At 42.1% G+C, this 19,929-nt stretch overlaps 1 protein-coding gene across 32 annotated transcripts in view; it reads right to left on the reverse strand.

Annotated features, from left to right (window-relative positions):
- Positions 1–19,929, reverse strand: part of LOC135364513 (uncharacterized) — a 62,438-nt gene that overhangs the window by 23,515 nt on the left and 18,994 nt on the right. For 18 of the 32 annotated variants that reach the window (XM_064592136.1, XM_064592133.1, XM_064592128.1 and 15 more), the window contains 4 exons: positions 19,681–19,912; positions 17,230–17,349; positions 15,995–16,080; positions 13,188–14,580 (listed from right to left, as the gene is read on the reverse strand). In XM_064592136.1, coding sequence (XP_064448206.1) covers positions 14,424–14,580; positions 15,995–16,080; positions 17,230–17,349; positions 19,681–19,821 — 504 coding nt within the window. In that variant the 5' untranslated portion in view covers positions 19,822–19,912 and the 3' untranslated portion in view covers positions 13,188–14,423. Of the gene's footprint in view, positions 1–3,199; positions 3,453–3,520; positions 3,627–3,876; positions 4,068–9,125; positions 9,326–13,187; positions 14,581–15,994; positions 16,081–17,229; positions 17,350–19,680; positions 19,913–19,929 lie in introns of those variants that run through there. The other 14 variants (XR_010411744.1, XR_010411745.1, XR_010411743.1 and 11 more) reach the window with 7 other exon arrangements.

Below are 19,929 nucleotides of genomic sequence, written 5' to 3' on the forward strand. Positions count from 1 at the left end.
TGGTTATGAGTGAGATGTCAACCCTTTCAGATTCAACAGGAAAAGATGTGGTCCCACCTACCTATTTACACCATCCCAGTGCAACACCTCTCTAGGTTCCAGTTGGGGTGGTTTCATCAATCCTAAGGCTTTGAAGAGAAGGAAAAGAGAGAAAAAAGAGAAGGAGGGAATGATAGCAAGGTAAGAAATGAGATAAAACAAAGGGAGAAAGCAGGAATGGGGGAATGGGTCAATTGTCCAAAGGAAGTGATGTACACTGAAAAGGTAAAACAGCTACTGATGGACAACCCCAGTGGACACTATCTGCAGGTCACTTGATTTCATTTTCACTTATCTTTATGGTGTCAAGTGGTAGCAACAAATTATGTAATTTATATTTCCCTTTTAGAAATTTCTGTTCAGGGAGTGCCTGGGAGGCTCAGTCAGTTGAGCATCTGCCTTCAGCTCAGGTCATGATCTCAGGGTCCTGGGATCAGGTCCTGCATCAGGCTCCCTGCTTGGTGGGGAGTCTGCTTCTCCCTCTCTCTGCTCATGCTCTCTCTCTGTCTCTCTCAAATAAATAAATAAAATCTAAAACCAACCAAACAAAAACTTCTGTTCCTAAATGTCATTTCAATAGTGAACAAAAGTCAACAAACCTTTTTTTTTTTTTTACAAAATTTTCTTCTATTTTTTTCTCAAATTTACTACACTTGTAAAAAGTTCCTGAAAGTAGAACTAGAACCAATAATCCTAAAATTTGTATGGAAGCACAAAAGACCCAAATACCCAAAACAATCTTGAAAAAGAAAAGAAAAGCTGAAAACATCACAGTTCTGGACTTCAAGTTATTTTACAAAGCTGTAGTGATCAAAACAGTGTTGGACTGTTTGGGCATAAAAATGGACACATAGATCAATAGAACAGAATAGAAAACCCAGAAATAAACCCACAATTATATGGTCAATTAATCTTCACCAAAGCAGGAAAGAATATGCAATGGGAAAAAGACAGTCTCTTCAACAAACAGTGTGGGGAAAACTGGACAGCCACATGCAAAAGAATGAAACCAGATCACTCTCTTTCACCATACACAAAAATGGATTAAAGACTTAAATGTGAGATCTGAAACCATCAAAATCCTAGAAGAGAACACAGGCAGTAACTTCTCTGGCATTGGCCATAGCAACCTCTTTCTAGCTACGTCTCCTGAGGCAAGGGAAACAGCAAAAATAACTATTGGGTCTATGCAAAAATAAAAAGCTTCTGCACAGTGAAGAAAACAGTCAATGAAACTAAAAGACAACTTTCCGAATGGGAGAAGATATTTGCAAATGACATATCTGATAAAGAATAGTATCCAAAATATATAAAGAACTTATACAACTCAACACCCAAACAATAAATAATGTCATTAAAAAATGGGCAGAAGACATGAACAGACATTTCTCTAAAGAGGATATACAGATGGCTAACAGACACATGAAAAGATGCTCAACATCACTGATCATCAGGGAAATGCAAATCAAAACTGCAATGAAATATCACCTCACACTTGTCAGAATGGCTAAAACCAACAACACAAGAAACAACAGGTGTTGGTGAGGATCTGGAGAAAGGGGAACACTTTGCACTGTTGGTGAGAATGCAAACTGGTGTAACCACTCTGGAAAACAGTATGGAGTTTCCTCAAGAAGTCAAAAATAGAACTACCCTATGATCTGGCAATCACACTACTGGGTATCTACCCAAAGAAAATGAAAACACTAATTAGAAGGGATATGTGTACCCTTATGTTTATAGCAACATTATCAACAATAACCAAATTATGGAAGCAGTCCAAGTGTCCATCAACTGATGAATGGATAAAGAAAATGTGGTATATATACAATGGAATATTACTCAGCCATATAAAAAAACGAAATCTTGTCATTGCAATGGTATGTATGGAGCTAGAGAGTATTATGCTATGTAAAATAAGTCAGTCAGAGAAAGGCAAATACCATGTGATTTCACTGTAAATACCATATGTGGAATTTAAGAAACAAAACAAAGGAAAAAGGAAAAAACAGAGAGAGACACAAACCAAGAAACAGACTCTTAACTGCAGAGAACACACTGATGGTCACCGGAGAGGAGGTGGGTGGGGTGGTGGGGGAAATAGGTGATGGGGGTTAAAGAGCACACTTAGGATGAGGAATAAATAAATAAATAAATAAATAAATAAATAAATAAATAAATAAGATTTTTTTTAAAAGACCTGTAAGTGAATCACTTCACCTTTAGTCCAGATCTGAAAATCAGTAAATATGACTTACAACCAACTCTTCCCCATGTTTTTACAGTAATTCCTTACAAATTTTTAATTTTAGGTACAGCAATATCTCAACAGAAAGCCAGCTGGTGGGGGCTGCAGGATGGGCTTGGCCTGTGCAAAGGAGTGGGACAAGCAACCCTAACATGCTGATTTCTGAGGTGGAAACACTCCACTGCCAGAATGCACTATCAGATTGGGTGAATCCTTGTTTCAGGCAAGAACAAAGTCGTAAAAGAATGTTATTTCTCTTTGAAATACTAAGATAGGCATCAAAAAAGGTAGTTCAAATGGATGACTTGTTCTCTTATGTAGAATAATTGGCTGGTATCAATTCAGCTGGCAGGAAGAAATATGCAAGTACTGATTAAACTACTCCATTTTTATGATTCTACCCAAAACCATCATCCAAAAATGAATTAGGGCACAAATTAGGAAGGGAATCACACGAATCATGTTTTCCCCCACCCTTGTTATAAATGAATTTTGCAAACTATATATTTTAAATATTTGAAAACTCATCAATACATGTATGTATTCTATTCTACAGAAATCCTTTTAAAAACCTGAAAGCATCGTTATTCTTATTTACGTTGTGTTACAGACAGCAGTCTTCATGTGAGAAGAGAAAACCCTCCAATGGGTAAGTGATAATCCCTGGAGAAAGCAGGAACTGAAAAGAAGCATACCTTTTGCAAACTGCTTTAGCAAAAATGACAATGTCAGTTAACATATCAAATGGCATTTCTGAAATGTCAGAAGGAAGGGAAATGTCTTTGCCCATGGAATTGAGAAATAACACAGCAAAGCGGAGGAGCTTGGCAGGAAAGATCCATGAGGAAGCCACTGGGCCATTCTGGAAACGCGAGGGCCTAGACATTGCTAGAAGGTTTTAGCAGTTCATACCTGCTCCAGCAGAGTGTCCTTCGAGGGAGGTGGTGCTGGAGGGCAGTTCTAGGAGTTCTCCTGGGGTCCCTCATGGAACTCTGGAGGACAGTGAGCGACAGGCCATTGAGAGCACGTGAAGAGGAACCGCCTCCCTGGAAACCTGAAACCTTTATGCAGATGTAGAGGCCTGGGACAACCAAACAGGTGTCAAGTAAATCCACGCAGGGACTCGCACTCCAGCAACTAATTCCTCATCAGCACTTCACATGGGCTGAAGAAAGCAGTGACAACGGATCAGCTTGTTTTCACCACCTGTTAGCAACCCAGTCTAGAGCTTACCAGACAAAGACGATTGAACGACAACTTGTATTTTTCATTCCAAACCTGAAAACTGGCAAGTAAACTTTATCTCACACCATTGAAGAATGATTCACAGGACAGCACACTGAAGACAGTGGAACAAATATTGTAGAGGTTATATAAAAATCCAGTCAGTCCTTTGAAAATCATAATCGTCTCCAAACCCAGAAACCACTCACTAGTGATTTCTCTCCCTGCCTTGTCTTCAAATATTCAGTCATTGTCTTTAAAGACATTCAGCTGGAAAATTCCAGTGGGCAGGACAGATCTGCCCACATGTTTATTGGAATTGACAATAATGGAAGAGATTTCAAACTGTAAAGCCCAGAACTTACCAAGGAGGCAGCATCTTTAATGGAGAGGGAGATTGGAAGCCAGGAGCCCTGGACTGCATTCGGGCTCTATCAGTTACTAACCATGTGGCCTGGGGCAAGTTTCTAACCCCCATGAGTTTCCCATCTATAAACTAGAGATGATAAATCCTCCTTTCACTCAGAGTTGCCCTGAGATTTCAATAAGTTCATACCTGGGGGAAAAAAAATCCATTGTAAAATGCAAAGTTCCATGTAAATATCATTGGCCTGACATGGACATAATGACTTCTAGCAACGAGTTCCTCTGTCAGGTGTGAAAGGCAATGCCAACAATCCCAGCTTGCTGCTGGGAGAAGACAAGGGAAGGAATCATATTTAACTGTGACAGGGTTAAGGGAAATCAATGGTATTAATAAAATACTATTTGCCACTTAATAGGATTATATCTACCAAAACTCCCAAAGCTAAGATTTGATGAATAAAATGCTATGAAGAGTAGAAGTTGCAAATAAAAATGCCTTCATGGACCAAGAAAGCCACATAAGAAGAAACGTGGGCTGGGAGTAAGAAACACAGACACAAAAACACAGGAACAACTGGAAAGAAGCACTTGGTCTCAGCAGGTGCAGCTCTAGGGTGTGCTAGAGACCTTGGGGAAATGGGGGCAGATATCCCTTAATGAAGGCAGGGTTGCGTCAGGGAAATTTGCATCTAGTCTTGCTGGATTTCCCTCATTTTGGAGGAGAAGATGGAAATCTAAAGGTGTTACAGAATCTTCCCATTTTTTTAAAGTTGGCTCATATTTCCCTCCAAAAAATACCACATAGATCAAAATGGGAGCCCAGGAAACACACGTGCCATTAGGTCTGCTTGCCAATAGCACCGTCTGAAGTGAGAAGACAAGAGGCAGAAAGTGGAGGGGTTGGAGGTTGAGCAGATACCTGATTGATGTCAAAATTCATTGAAATTGTTAATTTGCTAATGTGGAATGTGGACGCTCTCAAAGAAGGCAGTCATAAGAAAAGTGAAAGTTGATGTCACGGCCAGGTCATTTGTGGGAAATGACCACTGAGATCATCTGGCCTCATGTGAAACTGACCTTTTCATGTTTTCCCCCTCATGCTGAACATTCCTGAGACCAACATGCTGGAGACGAAACCAAAACATCCCCCTCCGGCCAGAGAGCCCTTGATTACAAACAGGGTGCACATGATGGATGGCCAGAGACAAGGTGGCTTGGTGGTAAAAGCTTGTCCCAAGTCGATCAGCTGAGTGCAGGAAACAGCACCCCACCCTTTAGAACACAGACTACTAGAGAAATGTGAAGGCCTGAAATCCAACTCAGTCCTGTAGCTTTTATAGCAGTATTTTTATGACATCTTAGATAACACACAGAAAGAACAATATGTACAAAAACAAGCACCACCATTTAAAAAAAATAAATAAATAAAGGCAGCCTCCTGGAAACAAAGACTAGTTTTGATCTTGGAAAGAAATTCTCATTAGTTTGTTCACTGCATGAGAATCTTAATTTCTCAAGCCAGTAGGTCCCAAACAACTTAGGCATCTACAGCTGAGTAACATTATAGAAAATTGAATTTATCAACCTGTTTTAATTTAAAATTGGACATAGAACTAGGTTGTATATTTTGGGGGGCAGGGGGACTAACAAGCAATTAGAAGCTATTAGTCCGGACTTTTTATTAGTTATAGACTTATTGGTATTTTTGTTTCATGATAAAAAAATATATACATTTTGGTTGGTCCAAAATAACTGATTCAATCAGTAAACTCACAGGATACAAAATCAACGTACAGAAATCCGTTGCATGTCTACACACTGATAATGAAGCAGCACAAAGAGAAATTTAAAAACAATCCATTTACAACTGCACCCAAAATAATAAGATACCTAGGAATAAACCTAATCAAAGAGGTGAAAGACCTGTACTCTGAAAACTATAAAACTATAAAACACTGATGAAATTGAAGGGGACACACACACACACACACACACACACACACAAATGGAAAGGTATTCCATGCTCATGGATTGGAAGAACAATATTGTTAAAATGTCCATAGTACCCAACGCAATCTAGACATTTAATACAATCCCTATCAAAATACCAACAGCATTTTTTCAGAGAACTAGAACAAACAATCCTAAAATATGTATGGAACCACAAAAGACCCAAATACCCAAAACAATCTTGAAAAAGAAAAGAAAAGCTGAAAACATCACAGTTCTGGACTTCAAGTTATATTACAAAGCTGTAGTGATCAAAACAGTGTTGGACTGTTTGGGCATAAAAATGGACACATAGATCAATAGAACAGAATAGAAAACCCAGAAATAAACCCACAATTATATGGTCAATTAATCTTCACCAAAGCAGGAAAGAATATGCAATGGGAAAAAGACAGTCTCTTCAACAAACAGTGTGGGGAAAACTGGACAGCCACATGCAAAAGAATGAAACCAGATCACGCTCTTTCACCATACACAAAAATGGATTAAAGACTTAAATGTGAGATCTGAAACCATCAAAATCCTAGAAGAGAACACAGGCAGTAACTTCTCTGGCATTGGCCATAGCAACCTCTTTCTAGCTACGTCTCCTGAGGCAAGGGAAACAAAAGCAAAAATAAACTATCGGAACTACACCAAAATAAAAAGCTTCTGCACAGTGAAGGAAACAATCAACAAAATGAAAAGACAACCTACTGAATGGAAGAAGTTATTTGCATATGACATATCCAATAAGGGGTTAACATATAAAGAACTTATACAACTCAACACAAAAGAAAACCAAACATAAGATTAAAAATGGGCAGAGGACCTGAACAGATATTTTTCCAAAGACATCCAGATGGCTAACAGACACATGAAAAGATGCTCAACGTCACTGATCGTCAGGGAAATGCAAATCAAAACTGCAATGAAATATCACCTCACACCTGTCAGAATGGCTAAAACCAACAACACAAGAAACAACAGGTGTTGGTGAGGATCTGGAGAAAAGGGAAACCTTGTGCACTGTTGATGGGAATGCAAACTGGTGCAACCACTCTGGAAAACAGTATGGAGGTTCCTTAAAAAGTTAAAAATAGAACTACCTCATGATCCAGCAATCACACTACTGGGTATTTACCCAAAGAATACAAGAACACTAATTCAAAAGGATACATGCACTCCTATGTTTATAGCAACATTATTTATAATAGCCAAGATATGGAAGCAGCCCAAGTGTCCAACTATTGACGAATGGGTAAAGAAGAGGTGGTGTACATATACAATGAAATATTATTGGGCTATAAAAAAGATAGAAATCTTGCCATTTGCAATGACATGGATGGAGCTAGAGAGTATTATGCTAAGTGAAGTAATTCAGTCAGAGAAAGACAAATACCATATTTTTTCACTCATATGTAGAATTTAAAAAGCAAAACAAACAAGCAAAGGGAAAAAAAATGAGAAACACAAACCAAGAAACAGATTCTTAACTACAGAGAACACACTGATGGTCACCAGAGGGTGGGCGTGGGAGGACGGGGGAAATGGGTGATGGCAATTAAGGAGAGCACTTGTGATGAGCACGGGGTGATGTATGGAAGTGTTAGATCACTATATTGTACACCTGAAACTAATTTAAACACTGTATGTTAACGAACTGGAATTTAAATAAAAACTTAAAGTTAAAAAAAACCTGATTCGATTGACAATACTAGTAAACCAAGAATTTTCTTATATAGCTTCAGTGAGATCAGCTATGGATCCAGCAATAAAAAAGGAATTATGATATTTTTTCCTCTTACCAAAAGAAATTCAGTATTTCAGATTGCAGATATACATTCACAGTATATGCATATTTTTCCATCCCTTTGTCCACCCATAAACTCGCTGACCACTGTGCTCCTGGGTTCATCAATGTCATAGTGTACATTGAGAGTGTCTTAGCACCTTTGGTCTCAAAGCAGAGAGCTATGCTGGGAGATAAGTGCCCTGGAAAACAGCTTCCTATCTTGTTGCTCCAATTTGCTCACTTACTTAAGTCACACATATTTATAGAGCAATCAATGTGCCAAGCACAATGATAAGCACAGAGCCTGCAAAGCAGGCCACCCATGACCTTGCCCACAGGGACATATGCACTCTGCCTGGCTCTCTGACTGTCGATAAGTAGCTGCTTACTTGGTTAATTCCGGGAGGATTGAATAAAAATATGGCTGGATCCTTAGTGACTAGCAGATGCATGTGTCATCCATTTGATAAATAAGTGAATCAGTAGCACTGGGAACAGAATGGGGAGGGCTGGGAACATTTCCAAGTGTTTGAGGAGACAGGGATGCATCTGGGGCAACCCCAGGCCTTGGAGATTCATCCAACCCAATCCCAGAACTTCCATGACAATACGGACCTCAGACAGGGACAAATCTGAAGCTCAGATTTGCCAGGAAATTCTCCTTCCTGGGAAGGATGGATTTGTTTTAATTTGTTACTTGTCCCACCTGCCTTGAGTTCACAGGAGTCTCAGGAAACGTCTGGAAATTTGAGACAATGGACAAAATAAGATGGGAAGCAGCAAACCCCTTGGAGGATGGGACAATTGTCTGGCCATAATGGCTCCCCAGCAAATAATGTGAGGTGTTTCGCTGATTGTCTGGTTCCCCTAGGTAGTTTTGAGGACTGGAGTGCCCCTATAATAAAGGAAGGCACCCTGGAATTTACAGATAAGCAGAAGGGGGCTGAGTCCCCTCCGGCCCCATACAGTTCATTGTACATTAACTAGTAAAAATGAGTCATTTCATTCCCCAATTATGTACTTAAGGAGGAACTTTGTTCTGATTCCTCATCTGTTGCTGGACTTTGTTATTAAAATGAGGTAACCCTGCTTACATCTTTAGTCACATTGCTTTCTATCTTGCCTTTCAAACGCCGTGCACAGTTCATTGAAGCTCAGAGTTCCCTGTGACGTCACTAATAACTGACCTATTTATCTGTACCCCCCGCTGCTCATCTGAAAGTTGAGGCTTAAAGAGAGGACCAGAAATCATTATACAATTAGTAATCGGAAAAACCCAGAGAGAGATAGAGAGAGAGATGGGGGAAAATCCTCTGTGAAACATGCGACAGGGAGAAATCCCTTGGAAAGTTAGAAAATGTCTTCTGTAGAGCCAGTTGGGTATCTCTGTGTGTGGTCAGAAAAGGCCTGTAGTCAAGAACCTCCCAGGCAAGTTGCTTCAGGATCAGGGTGGGCTTTACCCACCAGTCAACCGAAACAGGACCTCCTCTGCAACAAGCTCCCATTAACCATTCACACCCCAAGGTCAAATTCTTCTTCTGGGTCTCTGGAAGTTCCTCATTTCCAAGCAATTACAAAGGGGACCCCTGTGTCTCCTGAGGGCAGGCAGTTCCAGGCACTGTCCTCATCAATAAAGAGAAAGGAATCTCGGGTCACTGAAATCTCTGAAAAACAAAAGCAACACTAATTTTTGGAAAACGCCTGTACCAAGGTACATAAAGATAAATAGGACAGAAAAAAAAAATCAGTAGGTATTTCAAGAAAAACGAAAAGAGTCTAATACCCTTTTCCGCAAGGAATTGCAAAGAAGGCAGATGGCTGAGGTTCCTGGTCTCCTGGTCGCTGCCAAACTCTGTGCAGGACGCAGTCCTACCGCAGGAGGGGAGGGGCTTCCAGGTAGCCTAACCTGGCGGTCCTGCGCTTGGGCACGTATAGGCACAGGGTCTTCAGGCTCTGTCCCTGATGAGGGGTGACAACCCCAAGCAGTCCTCCTGAGCCCGGAAAGGAGTCAGTCCCTGCAGGTGGCCGTCTGTCAGCCACCTCCTGGTCAGCGGCCAAGCCCCCAGCCTTGCAGCAGGACGCTCCTGTTAGCTTCCTTCCGCGCTCCCTTGTTCCATTCTATATCCAGTTCTTCCTTCTCTGCTCCTCCTGAACCCAATTATTTGGACTTTCCCCACGTTACATGGTCTCTGATCTTTCCCTGATTTGCATGCATATTAGAACCACATTCCAACATTGCAGCCACTTTTATTAAAGAATATCAGGGATTCCTTTGCAAGACAATCACCTTAGAAAATCAAAGACTTACTGTGAATTGAAGAAAATCCATCTAAAACCATCTTTTGCATCCTCAAAGCTAAACCCCTTGTCAATCCTTCCAAACCCCAGACCAGTGTTACACCCCTCAGCCAAAACAGTGTTAATAAACTGCCATTCATGTGGAAAGACTTATTCTATTTCTTGTTTGACATCAGGGACATCTCATAGACCACCAGGCATTTTGTCAGAAAGCAGCTGCAGGATTCAAAGTGGGAGCAGTGACTGGCCCTTATGATTTTTATTAAGGGAAAACGAATCAGTGTGTATGTTGACATTGCTCCCCATGAAAATGTTCACAATCTAAGTGGACATCAGCCGAGCGTCTCGGCTCCACTCCTGCCCGGCTCTGTGATGCCGAGTTGACCGGCACGCCGCAGCCTGGGCAGGCCTGGCCAGAGAGGCACTCGCCGGAGCCCGCAGGCTTGGAGAAGAAAGAGACCCCTGACCCCCAGGCCTCCTGTGGGCTGCCTCTGGGCTTCTTGTGACTTCTGTCTCTACAGCTGTGGTACCAGCAATGATGCTTCTCGAGCAGCCTCTGGGCCAAGTGTGGAGTCTCCCAGCCCTTGGAACCATGACACCAGCCCCAGTCCCACAGACACCCTTCCGGAGACCTGGGTCTGGGCTCCAGGAGCCCCGACTCGGAGCTCTTCCTTTCATTCCCTTGGCCCTGGGGGTGCAACAGCTCCCTACGGGGACCTCAGTTCTGTGGTTTTCCCTCTCAATTGCCCCGTTGGCCATCTTATCATGGTGCCAGCCCTTCATGGTGCATACTCGCTGTCCAAATAATTGGAATGCTATCGGCCTCCGAGTGGATCCTTTAAAGATACCTTAAAAACTATGATTACCGTTCAGAAAAGCCATTGTTTGAGAAGTGGGGTCCCAGGCTTCATGAACAAAATTTTCTCTCAAAATTGTCCTTAACCAGCAGCTTCACGAAGTACATGGCCAAAAAATGGACTGGCCAATAAAATCCACAGCAGAATGTTCCTAACTGACCAGTCAAATTCCCATTGGGTGGATGCCGGCAGCACTGCCCGGCTGCCCCCTCAGCACCACCCCCAGCCCCAGGCTGGCCCTCCTGGAATGGCCCTCCGCTAGTGGGAGCCAAGAGGCTCCAGATACCCCAGCCCCTGGGAGCAGCCAGGATCCAATGACGGGCCCATGCAGGCCACAAAGTGGTGCATCTGTAGTTTGTCTGGAAACATCTCTGAGGTGCCGTGCCTGTTTCAGAGCAACTCGTGGGATCCGCTGAGCTCCCCCGCCCCCCCCCAAGTGCAATAACTGCATTGTGGGTCACCTCTCCCCTGCCTGCCCTGCCTCACTCACCCCCTACTAGGTGCTGCTCATCTCTTCACAAGCCTGTCTCCTAGTCAGCTTCCTTTGGACTAGTGTCCCCAGGGCTTGGCACTTCTTGGCTAACGACCTCAAGGAGGCTCTGTGGTAATCCTCGTTAGACAAAGGCTAACGCCAAACCTAAATGCTGCTCCTCAGACTGGGGTTCCCTCTCCAGGAGAAAGACAATGACTGGGGTCATCAAAACCAACCAAGAAAGCACAGGGAGCACTGAAGGAGGGGAGCCTCAGGGCTGTCAACCATCGCGAAGACTCACACAAGCAAAATGTGACTGAAAAGCAAACAATCTATAAGACTTCGAATAAAAATACAGATGTTTGATGTTCAAAGTTATCAGAAGAGCAGACAAAAGTCCTGAGGGCATCCCCACAGTCTCCACCTGCCACACAGCAGGACCACAGACCAGGAAAAGGTCCGGGTGGGGACACGGAAGGACGGAGGACAGGAAGGTGGGACCCGAGGAGGAGCGCTAGAAGGAAATGCTGTCATGTTATTCTAGATTTATAAGCTGTCTACAGAAGAAATAGCCCTACGGACTGGTGCCAGGGACCGAGCGTTTGTGTCTCCCCAAAATGACTTTGGTGAAGCCCCGACCTGCAGTGTGCTCGCATTTGGAGATAGGCTCTTTATGGAAGCAAATTTAAATGAGGTTATATGGGCAGGGCCCCAGTCCTCGAAGAGGAACATAGAGCCACACTCATGCTCTCCGAGCACACATGGAAGAAAGGCCAGGTGAGGGCTCAGAAGACAGCCGACTGTGAACCAGACCCCGAATCTGCCCGAATCTGCCCGTGGCAGCCAAGGTGGCTAAAACCATTGGTTGAATGGTTACTGCTGGAATTCTGTTGATAAAGTGAAACCCAGAGTTTAAAAATTATTTAACATCCAAGCCGTCTTGGACTTTATCTTAAAATTCCTGATCTTCACAACCCTTTCTGAACGAAGAGTACCTGACGGATGACTCAGTTCTTTCTAGAATTTGAGATCCTCCCTTGACTTAGAAGCTTCAGGCTGGCTAAATGTTTGCCAACATTACAGGATCAAACTGTAGTAAGTTTATAATCAGCTTTGGCAAAATAAGAAGCAGCTCATTAAACCTTTGTAAATGACTAATGGTCTCAATGGCAGTTACAGGAAACATGATTCATTTTCCAATAATCATTAACATGTATTGATTACTGTGTATAAGGCACGGCACTAATCACTTAATGTACACTGTTATGCTTATTCCTACAATAGCCTTTTGGAATAGGTACTATTATATCCCGATTACAAAGATGAGTAAATAATCTGAGGCACAAAGAATCAAGGGAACTTTCTCCTAATCAAACGGCTCATGAAGTATTGAGCCTGGATTCAAACCCGGGCATCTGACAGCTGAGTTAGTGTCCTTAATCATGTTCCTGGGATGTCTCCAGCTGGAACATTGGATGTTCCAATGAGTCTCCCCAGCTTCTCCTTCCAATGCTGCTGTGCATTTTCCTGATAATTATCATGATGTATTTATATAGGGAAAACACTCTGGGCATTACCTTGCATAAATAAACTATGGAAAAGCCCCACAAAATAATAGAGAATTTCTTTGCGAGTGCCCTTTCATGATTACCCAGAACAAGCAGAAGAGAATGGCTTAATAACCTCCCTAAGTGAAAACCATCCATCCAACGGAATGTTTGGTTTTGGTGATTTGGAATGGTGGCTTGGCTTCACTTCCAACTTCTTCCTAAGTTTTCCTTCTTCTTTGTTCTGGAAAACAGTACTTCTATGATAGTACCATGTAACAAAAGCAATCATACAACTGGATACAATTGATTTTTAATCAATACGCTTAGAGGAAAAATATACATGCCTTTCACATAGAAGTATATACACTCATGCTCTCTCTCTCTCTCACTCTGCTCTCTCTTTCTCAAATAAATAAATAAAATATTTAAAAAAAAGAAAAGAAAAAGTTTCTTTATGTACCCTAATCTTCCATATGCCAGTCTACGATCAGACCACCCTAAGAAGGGTAATCTGTTTGAATTGGACATTCAAATTATAGTAATTATAGGCTTTTAGAGAATATTTGCATTATTTCCTTCTACTGTACTGTCAGGATTTCCCCTCAGTTATCTGAAATCATCATCTATGAAAGGACCCTCCTTCGAAGAAAAAGATTATGTATATACATGTGTAAAACATTCTATCTTAACACAGGCATAGAGAGTTAGGGACAGTGTGTTCTGTTGTCGTCCTGCTTGTTATAAACAATGAAATGAGATTATGAATAGTGAGATAAGAGCCAGGAATAATAGCAGTACGTAATATTCATTGAACCCTTGGCATGTGCCAGGTAGTAAGTGCTTAATTGTCATGAGCTCTTATGCTCCTCATGGTGTGAGTATGAGACTGTTTTCATGCACATTTTTTATATGTTTATGTGATTTTTCTTTGACAGGGTATTTTCCGGGGCAGGCAAGCCACTGTGGGAAAGCGGCTGCCTTCTTTCCCAAAGGGAATTGATTTTGTTACAATTGTACTGTTATTTTGGAGAAGGGCAAACAGATTCGTCATGATTTATTATGAGGTCAATGTCAGTTGGGTGAATATATTTAGCATATCAATAAAAGTGAAAATAATTCTGTTTGCACATATTTATTAGAAACCATAATCCACTGGCTCTTAGAAGCTCATACAGTCCTCGACAATGAGATCATAAGCAAGGAAAACACGAGTGACAAAATCCCCTAGAAAGCCCTGGTGGGTTTTTTTTAGATCTTTCAGATACAATTTCCTTTTAAAATATAATCTCAGAGAAGAGTGAAATGCCATTAAAAGGTTCCTTTTCAAGAAACTGTGCTATTAACATATAAAAAGTAAAATGCCAACAGGGTTCTGACATACAAGAGAACAGAAACCAAACATAATATTGTCTAAGAAAACTTCACTGGATATGTTATACTGTCAGCATAACAAAAAGAAATGAGAACACACTTTCTCAGAGAATTTTGAAACAATAATTATATTGTAAATTTTGATGGTTACATAAAACAGTCAGCTTCTAAACTCATTCATAAGTAAATCCCTGATCAGGGTATTAAATGATTTCTAATAACCAATTCTGATAAATGTTATGTATTTTTCCTGATAGAACTGAATCGTGTTGATCCTTAGGCTCATAGGAGATTCAAATCCGCTGAACAAAATTTGGTTGATGACAGTTTGAATTGATGCAATTTTGCGTCTTCCCGGGTTTGTTTCACTTCTGCAAAACAGAAGGGTGCCACATTTGTTCACTGAAAAGGACCCAGGAGATTCCAGGCAGCCCAACCTCTCCGTCTTACAAGAAGACGTTCAGAGAAAATAGATGATTTGGATCCTGTCCTAGAATAAGAACCCCAAATAGACCCAGGCCAAAGTAGTTTGAGGACCCAATGGTATGGGAACTGGCCCCTAACTAGGGTCTTAACAAATTTGAGAAAAGCTCCAATGTGGGGAGTTTAGATCCTTCTCATTCAAAGTGAGGTCCCCGGACCAGCCAGTTGGGTGTCACCTGAAAGCCTGTCAGCCATGCAGAAACTCGGGCCCCACCCAGACCTGCTGAACCCAAATCTGCATTTCCACAAGGTCCCCAGATGCCCTGCTGTGCCTGGAGGCCAAGGGACGCTGGGGTAAGGTTTGCTGCAGGGATGGAGGGCCGGAAGGACCCCTTCTCTGGGGCTTCCCATACTGCAGATCTGCTGCTCAATAAGGGCAAGCACACTGAGGAGACAGCTCTGGCAAGTCTGAATGTTTACCTCCGCTGAGCAGAAAACCTAAAGCTACCTGCTGCAGATAGACCAGAGACAGGATGGTGGTGGGGAAAAGCTGACGAAGCTCCATGGCCAGTGCTGAGCCCCCACAGGTACCTCCCCTGCTTCAGGCTCTCTCTGACCCCACACTTCAAATTATCAAAAGGAAGAAGGGAAAATGAGTAACGTGTAACAAGTTTACGCTTAGCAAGTGTTACCATGCTAATCTCCCCACAACTCTGTGGAGTGGGTGGTCTCTTCCCAATTTTACAGATGAGGAAGATAGGGGCTCAGAGAAGCCCGGTAGCAGGGACCGCAAATCTGGCAGCGAGGAGACACTTGAGCTGGGATCCACTCACTCAGAGGCCTGACTGTCCCAGACTGACACCCCAGGGCGCAGTAGGTCCAAACTGTGACATCAACTTCGGCTCATCACGGACTCCTCAAAGCAGAGCGAACTATTTCCCATTTATAAATTATTATATGCCCCCGCCATATCGATTCCTTTTCATGCGAACATCAGGGAGGGAAAGTCATTTAAATATGTTCTTAAAGGATGACAGACTCAAACAGAAAGTGAGAGGCAGGCCTCGGAAGCGCCTGGTTAAGTGGGGCAGAGTGCAGGGCGCCAAGACCCAGACCTGCAGGGCCCGGCAGCCCACTTCAAACGTCTGACCGGAAAATTGTCAGTAGAGCACCTCTTACTTCTGTTAAGTAAAAGAACTAGCCCCACATTGGCGATCTTCTCCTTCAGTGCTCATGGGAGCCTCGGGAGCTGGAGCAAAGGCATAGTCCCATTTCTGCAAAGAGTCCAAAAGATCTGCTCCCAAGAGAAGAAATGAAGGGTAACGGTAGGCAAATGTAAAGACAGAAAGCACAAAAACCTACTCGCTTTTCTCTCTCTTTTTTTCAATCGGAGAAAAAGGAAGTAGTAAAATTCCCTTGAAGTCTATTTTGCAGCTGTTCCTCCAGGGCTACAAAATAAAAGGCAAAACGCATAGAAATTACTTAAAATGCAAAAATTGCAAAGGAAAATATTGCTGTGGGTAGGTTATAAATGACTTCAGAGATTTGGGGAAGCTAAATCACCCAGGCCAACTGAAAAACCGTCACTTTAATCTGAAGATGGTAAACCTCTCCCTGGATATTGCTCATGTATTGGAACACCCTCTTATTAAATTACAGTGTTTTATAACTAGCGAATAAAATTGGTATCATGTTTACTATGCAAAATCCCCACTATTTTTCAAATGGATGTGTGTTTTAATATGAAATTGAAATTTAATATCAAAAGCACCAGGCAATAAAACCAACCCACCTAGTTTCAAACCCTGCTTAAATTATTTTTTGAATTTTGTATCTAATAACATAGTACAATAACACTGAAACAAGATTAACACTGTGATACTATTTGTTTAGGAAACCTAGAGTGTTGCTATGGAAACAGACATTCTGCATAACTATGGAAACAGTGACAGTGTTGTAAATAAACATACTGGAAAGGGAACCATGTAAACTTAACATACAAATTCTAAGAAGAATAGAGAGTGAGGAGGTGGAGGGACGAGGAATTCTATTTTTTTTTTTTTTTTTTTGGTAAAACAAGCATACTTACGTATTTTTTATCTCCTGGTAGGACTTTTAAGCTAAGTTTTCAAAACCTTGATTGTGGTTTCTATAATCTTCTTTTAGTTCCTCTTTCCTCATTAACTGTGCAAATCGTAACCTATGGGTTTGGTTTTTTTTTTTTATATTTTTGTAACCTATTTATACTTAATGATAAAATTCACTGAAACCTGTGTTTGACTCAACTTTACTTTGGTAACATTTTAGAAGCCAAATGACTTTTCCTAAAAATGTTAGAATGGAAAAAAAATGCAGAAAGCATATGTTTAACTTACTGCATGCTGAGGTCCTAAAATAATGCTTTTTAAGGCCCTGTACATAATATTTAACCCCCTCAATTTTTTTTAAATTTGGCTATTAAGAGAAAATTAGATTTTTTTTTAATGCTATGACTGTTTGAAACCATTGTTGGAATACACATTTTTTTTCCTTCCTTTATGATTGAGTCCCAGGCTACCTCCCGTCCTAATGGAAAGTTGTGACCGTGTCTCACTCACCTTTGCAACTCTCCTGATATCGAGTAGACCACAACACGCCCAGGAAGTGCTCACACACTGTGGCATGAATGGATCCATAAAGTTATAAAAGCAATGGGATATTGCACGACAATATATCACCTGAAAAAGAACAGAATGCCCCACGATGCCAACTCCCTGGTAGTGATTTGGCAAGTTTGCTGGGTCGTGAACATGCGGAAACTGACCTGATCTCATTTAACAGGCAAGTGATGGTGATAACAGGAGCCCCATAAAGTAAGGGGAGCAGCTTGGAGAGAGGGAAGGAAGTTGGGGCGGAGCCATGAACCCGTGAATGCAGGTAGAAGGCACAGTCCTTGTTCACTGAGACCACCAGGTCTCCCTGCACTGTCACTACCTGTGTGCTTCCCACTGTCGCCACTGGGAGGTCAGATGGTGTTGAATATAACCACCTTCCTGGAGCCCAAGGTCACGCTCATGCCTACACGGTTAGTTTCTAATTCTTGAGATTTGGGCAGATGAATATGTCATGTGCAAACACCTACTACGTATCCTGCCATGTTTTTAAAACCCTACGATAATGCTTTTTTTGCTTGTTTTAATTTGGAATTGTCATTTTTGAAGATCCCTAAGAGGGCAGCAAATAAATAAAGGTTTTAGATAAGCACTTTGGACCAGATCATTGGTTTTCAAATTATGTTTCAGGGAAAGGGAGGGCTGGGGGGCTCTCTGCATCACCTACAAACTGCCTCCTTCAAACTGCGCCTCGAAGGACCGTCTCCTTGGCTCACAGAAAATATCAAACAAAAATAAGCTTGAAAACCACCAGACAGAAAATTCCTTCCAGCTTCAGACTTCTGTGATTCTCTGGTTACTTCTCAATATAGAATCATAGAACAACCACTAAAAATGTGGTTTTAGTCCAAGAAGCTCTTTAAAATAGAGCTAAGAGTCCGTTCCCTGGGACAACATAGTTAACAACATCAGACATCTACAGCATATCTACCAGGTGCCAAGAGCACTGCGTGGTGGGGACAAATAATAGTGAGCAAGGCCCCCGTGTTGGTGCCGGGAACCCCCATGAGCTGCCGAGAGTCAGCGCCAGGTCTTTGGGCGAGAGCCTGTGAAGGTACAGGGGGTGGACGCTTGGGAGGGCCCCCGCCTATTTCAGGCTCTGCCGTTGCCATCCTGAGTTCTTAATTATTTTATCTTTGAACTCCTGCTCTTCAGTGAGGTCTGATGGGATACTGAAGCACAAACAGGAGCAGACGCAGGGTGGGAGAAGCACCGAGGGCCTTATGCACAAAGGTATGACGTTAGTGAGCTCAGGCTATAGTAACAACAGACCACAGACAGGAGGTTTATAAACAACAGGCATGCATTCCTCACAGCTCTGGAGGCTGGAGGTCCCAGATCAAGGTGCCGGCAGATCACAGGTCAGGTGGCTGCGTAGAGCTCTCTTCTTGGCCTGCCCATAGCCTTCTCACTGAGGGCAGGGAGGGAGCTATCCACTGTCCCCTCCCGTCCTATCAGGGACCCACTCTATGCCTCACGGAAACCTGACTTCCTTGCTTACTCCAAAGACAGACACACTGTTGGTTACAACTTCAATATAGGAATTTTGAAGGGACACAATTTGATCCATAATAACATATTATCCTTGCTTTGTTTTTTATGGTTAAAACACATGGGAACCACCACCAAAGAGCAATTGTTGGTTAAACTGGTACAACCACTTATTGGAAAATTACATGCTCATTCTATATTACATTGTTCAAGTTTCTTTCATAACGCAGAAAAGGTCTTGTTCGTATGATAAGTTGGAGAAGTCATAAAGTAGTGTGTATGTACACAGTATATGGACCACCTGGTAAAAAGAGACAACTCTGCCTAGAAAAAAGTTAGTCGGTATATTTGAGTATGTTTTAGGAGTAATTGTGTACACCAATAGATAACTAATACAGATGACAGACAACTAAACACTGAAAGAAATCCATTCTCCTAAAGGGTCTTCAAATGTAATCATCATAAGCCCATTGCTGCCCACACACCAAAAACAGGGGAATAAAGGTCATTCATTTTAAAGCATGTTTTGGATGTTTGGATGTAATTATAATGCCCACCCTGTGGCTGTTCCACCAGAACAACAAAGGATGCATGCACTGCTCTGTGGGTCTGGTCCCCGGAACAACATCCACCATCATTGTCCATGTGATATGGCAAAACGAGTTGGCGAGGCCTATCACAGGTAAACAGTGACAGAACTGAAGAAAACAAAGACAAAACCCCAGGAGAGGAGCTATGGAATCAGAAAGGCCTCTCTGCCTTTTCCTGGGTGTGACCATGGCTAAGTTCTTAAACACCTCTTATCCAGAAGTGACCCACTTATACACAATAAGGATACCAATGCCTAATTGCCTTGATAGTTTTGATGATTCCATGAGAAAGGCCATAATAGAACCTGCTACGTACCAAACATTTTAGGTAAAAGCTGTACGGCCTTATCTCTTTCCACATATATGAGCTGTCTGGAATCATGCTTGCCACGTGGTAGGTAATCAATAAACCCTGGGCCCCATCTTCTCCCAACATAGGAGATTTATGCGTGTTCATGTGTCGGTGATCTCATTTATGTGCCCTAATACAAAATCCATTACTTCCCCTTTGTGATTATGGCAGACATCTTCTTGTAGCTGTGCTCTACCTAGAAGAAAATAATTC

This window comes from Mirounga angustirostris, unplaced genomic scaffold, assembly GCF_029215605.1.
Source record: "Mirounga angustirostris isolate CCGP_5_RB_7025 unplaced genomic scaffold, mMirAng1.0.hap1 SCAF_5, whole genome shotgun sequence".
Classification (NCBI taxonomy): Eukaryota; Metazoa; Chordata; class Mammalia; order Carnivora; family Phocidae; genus Mirounga; species Mirounga angustirostris.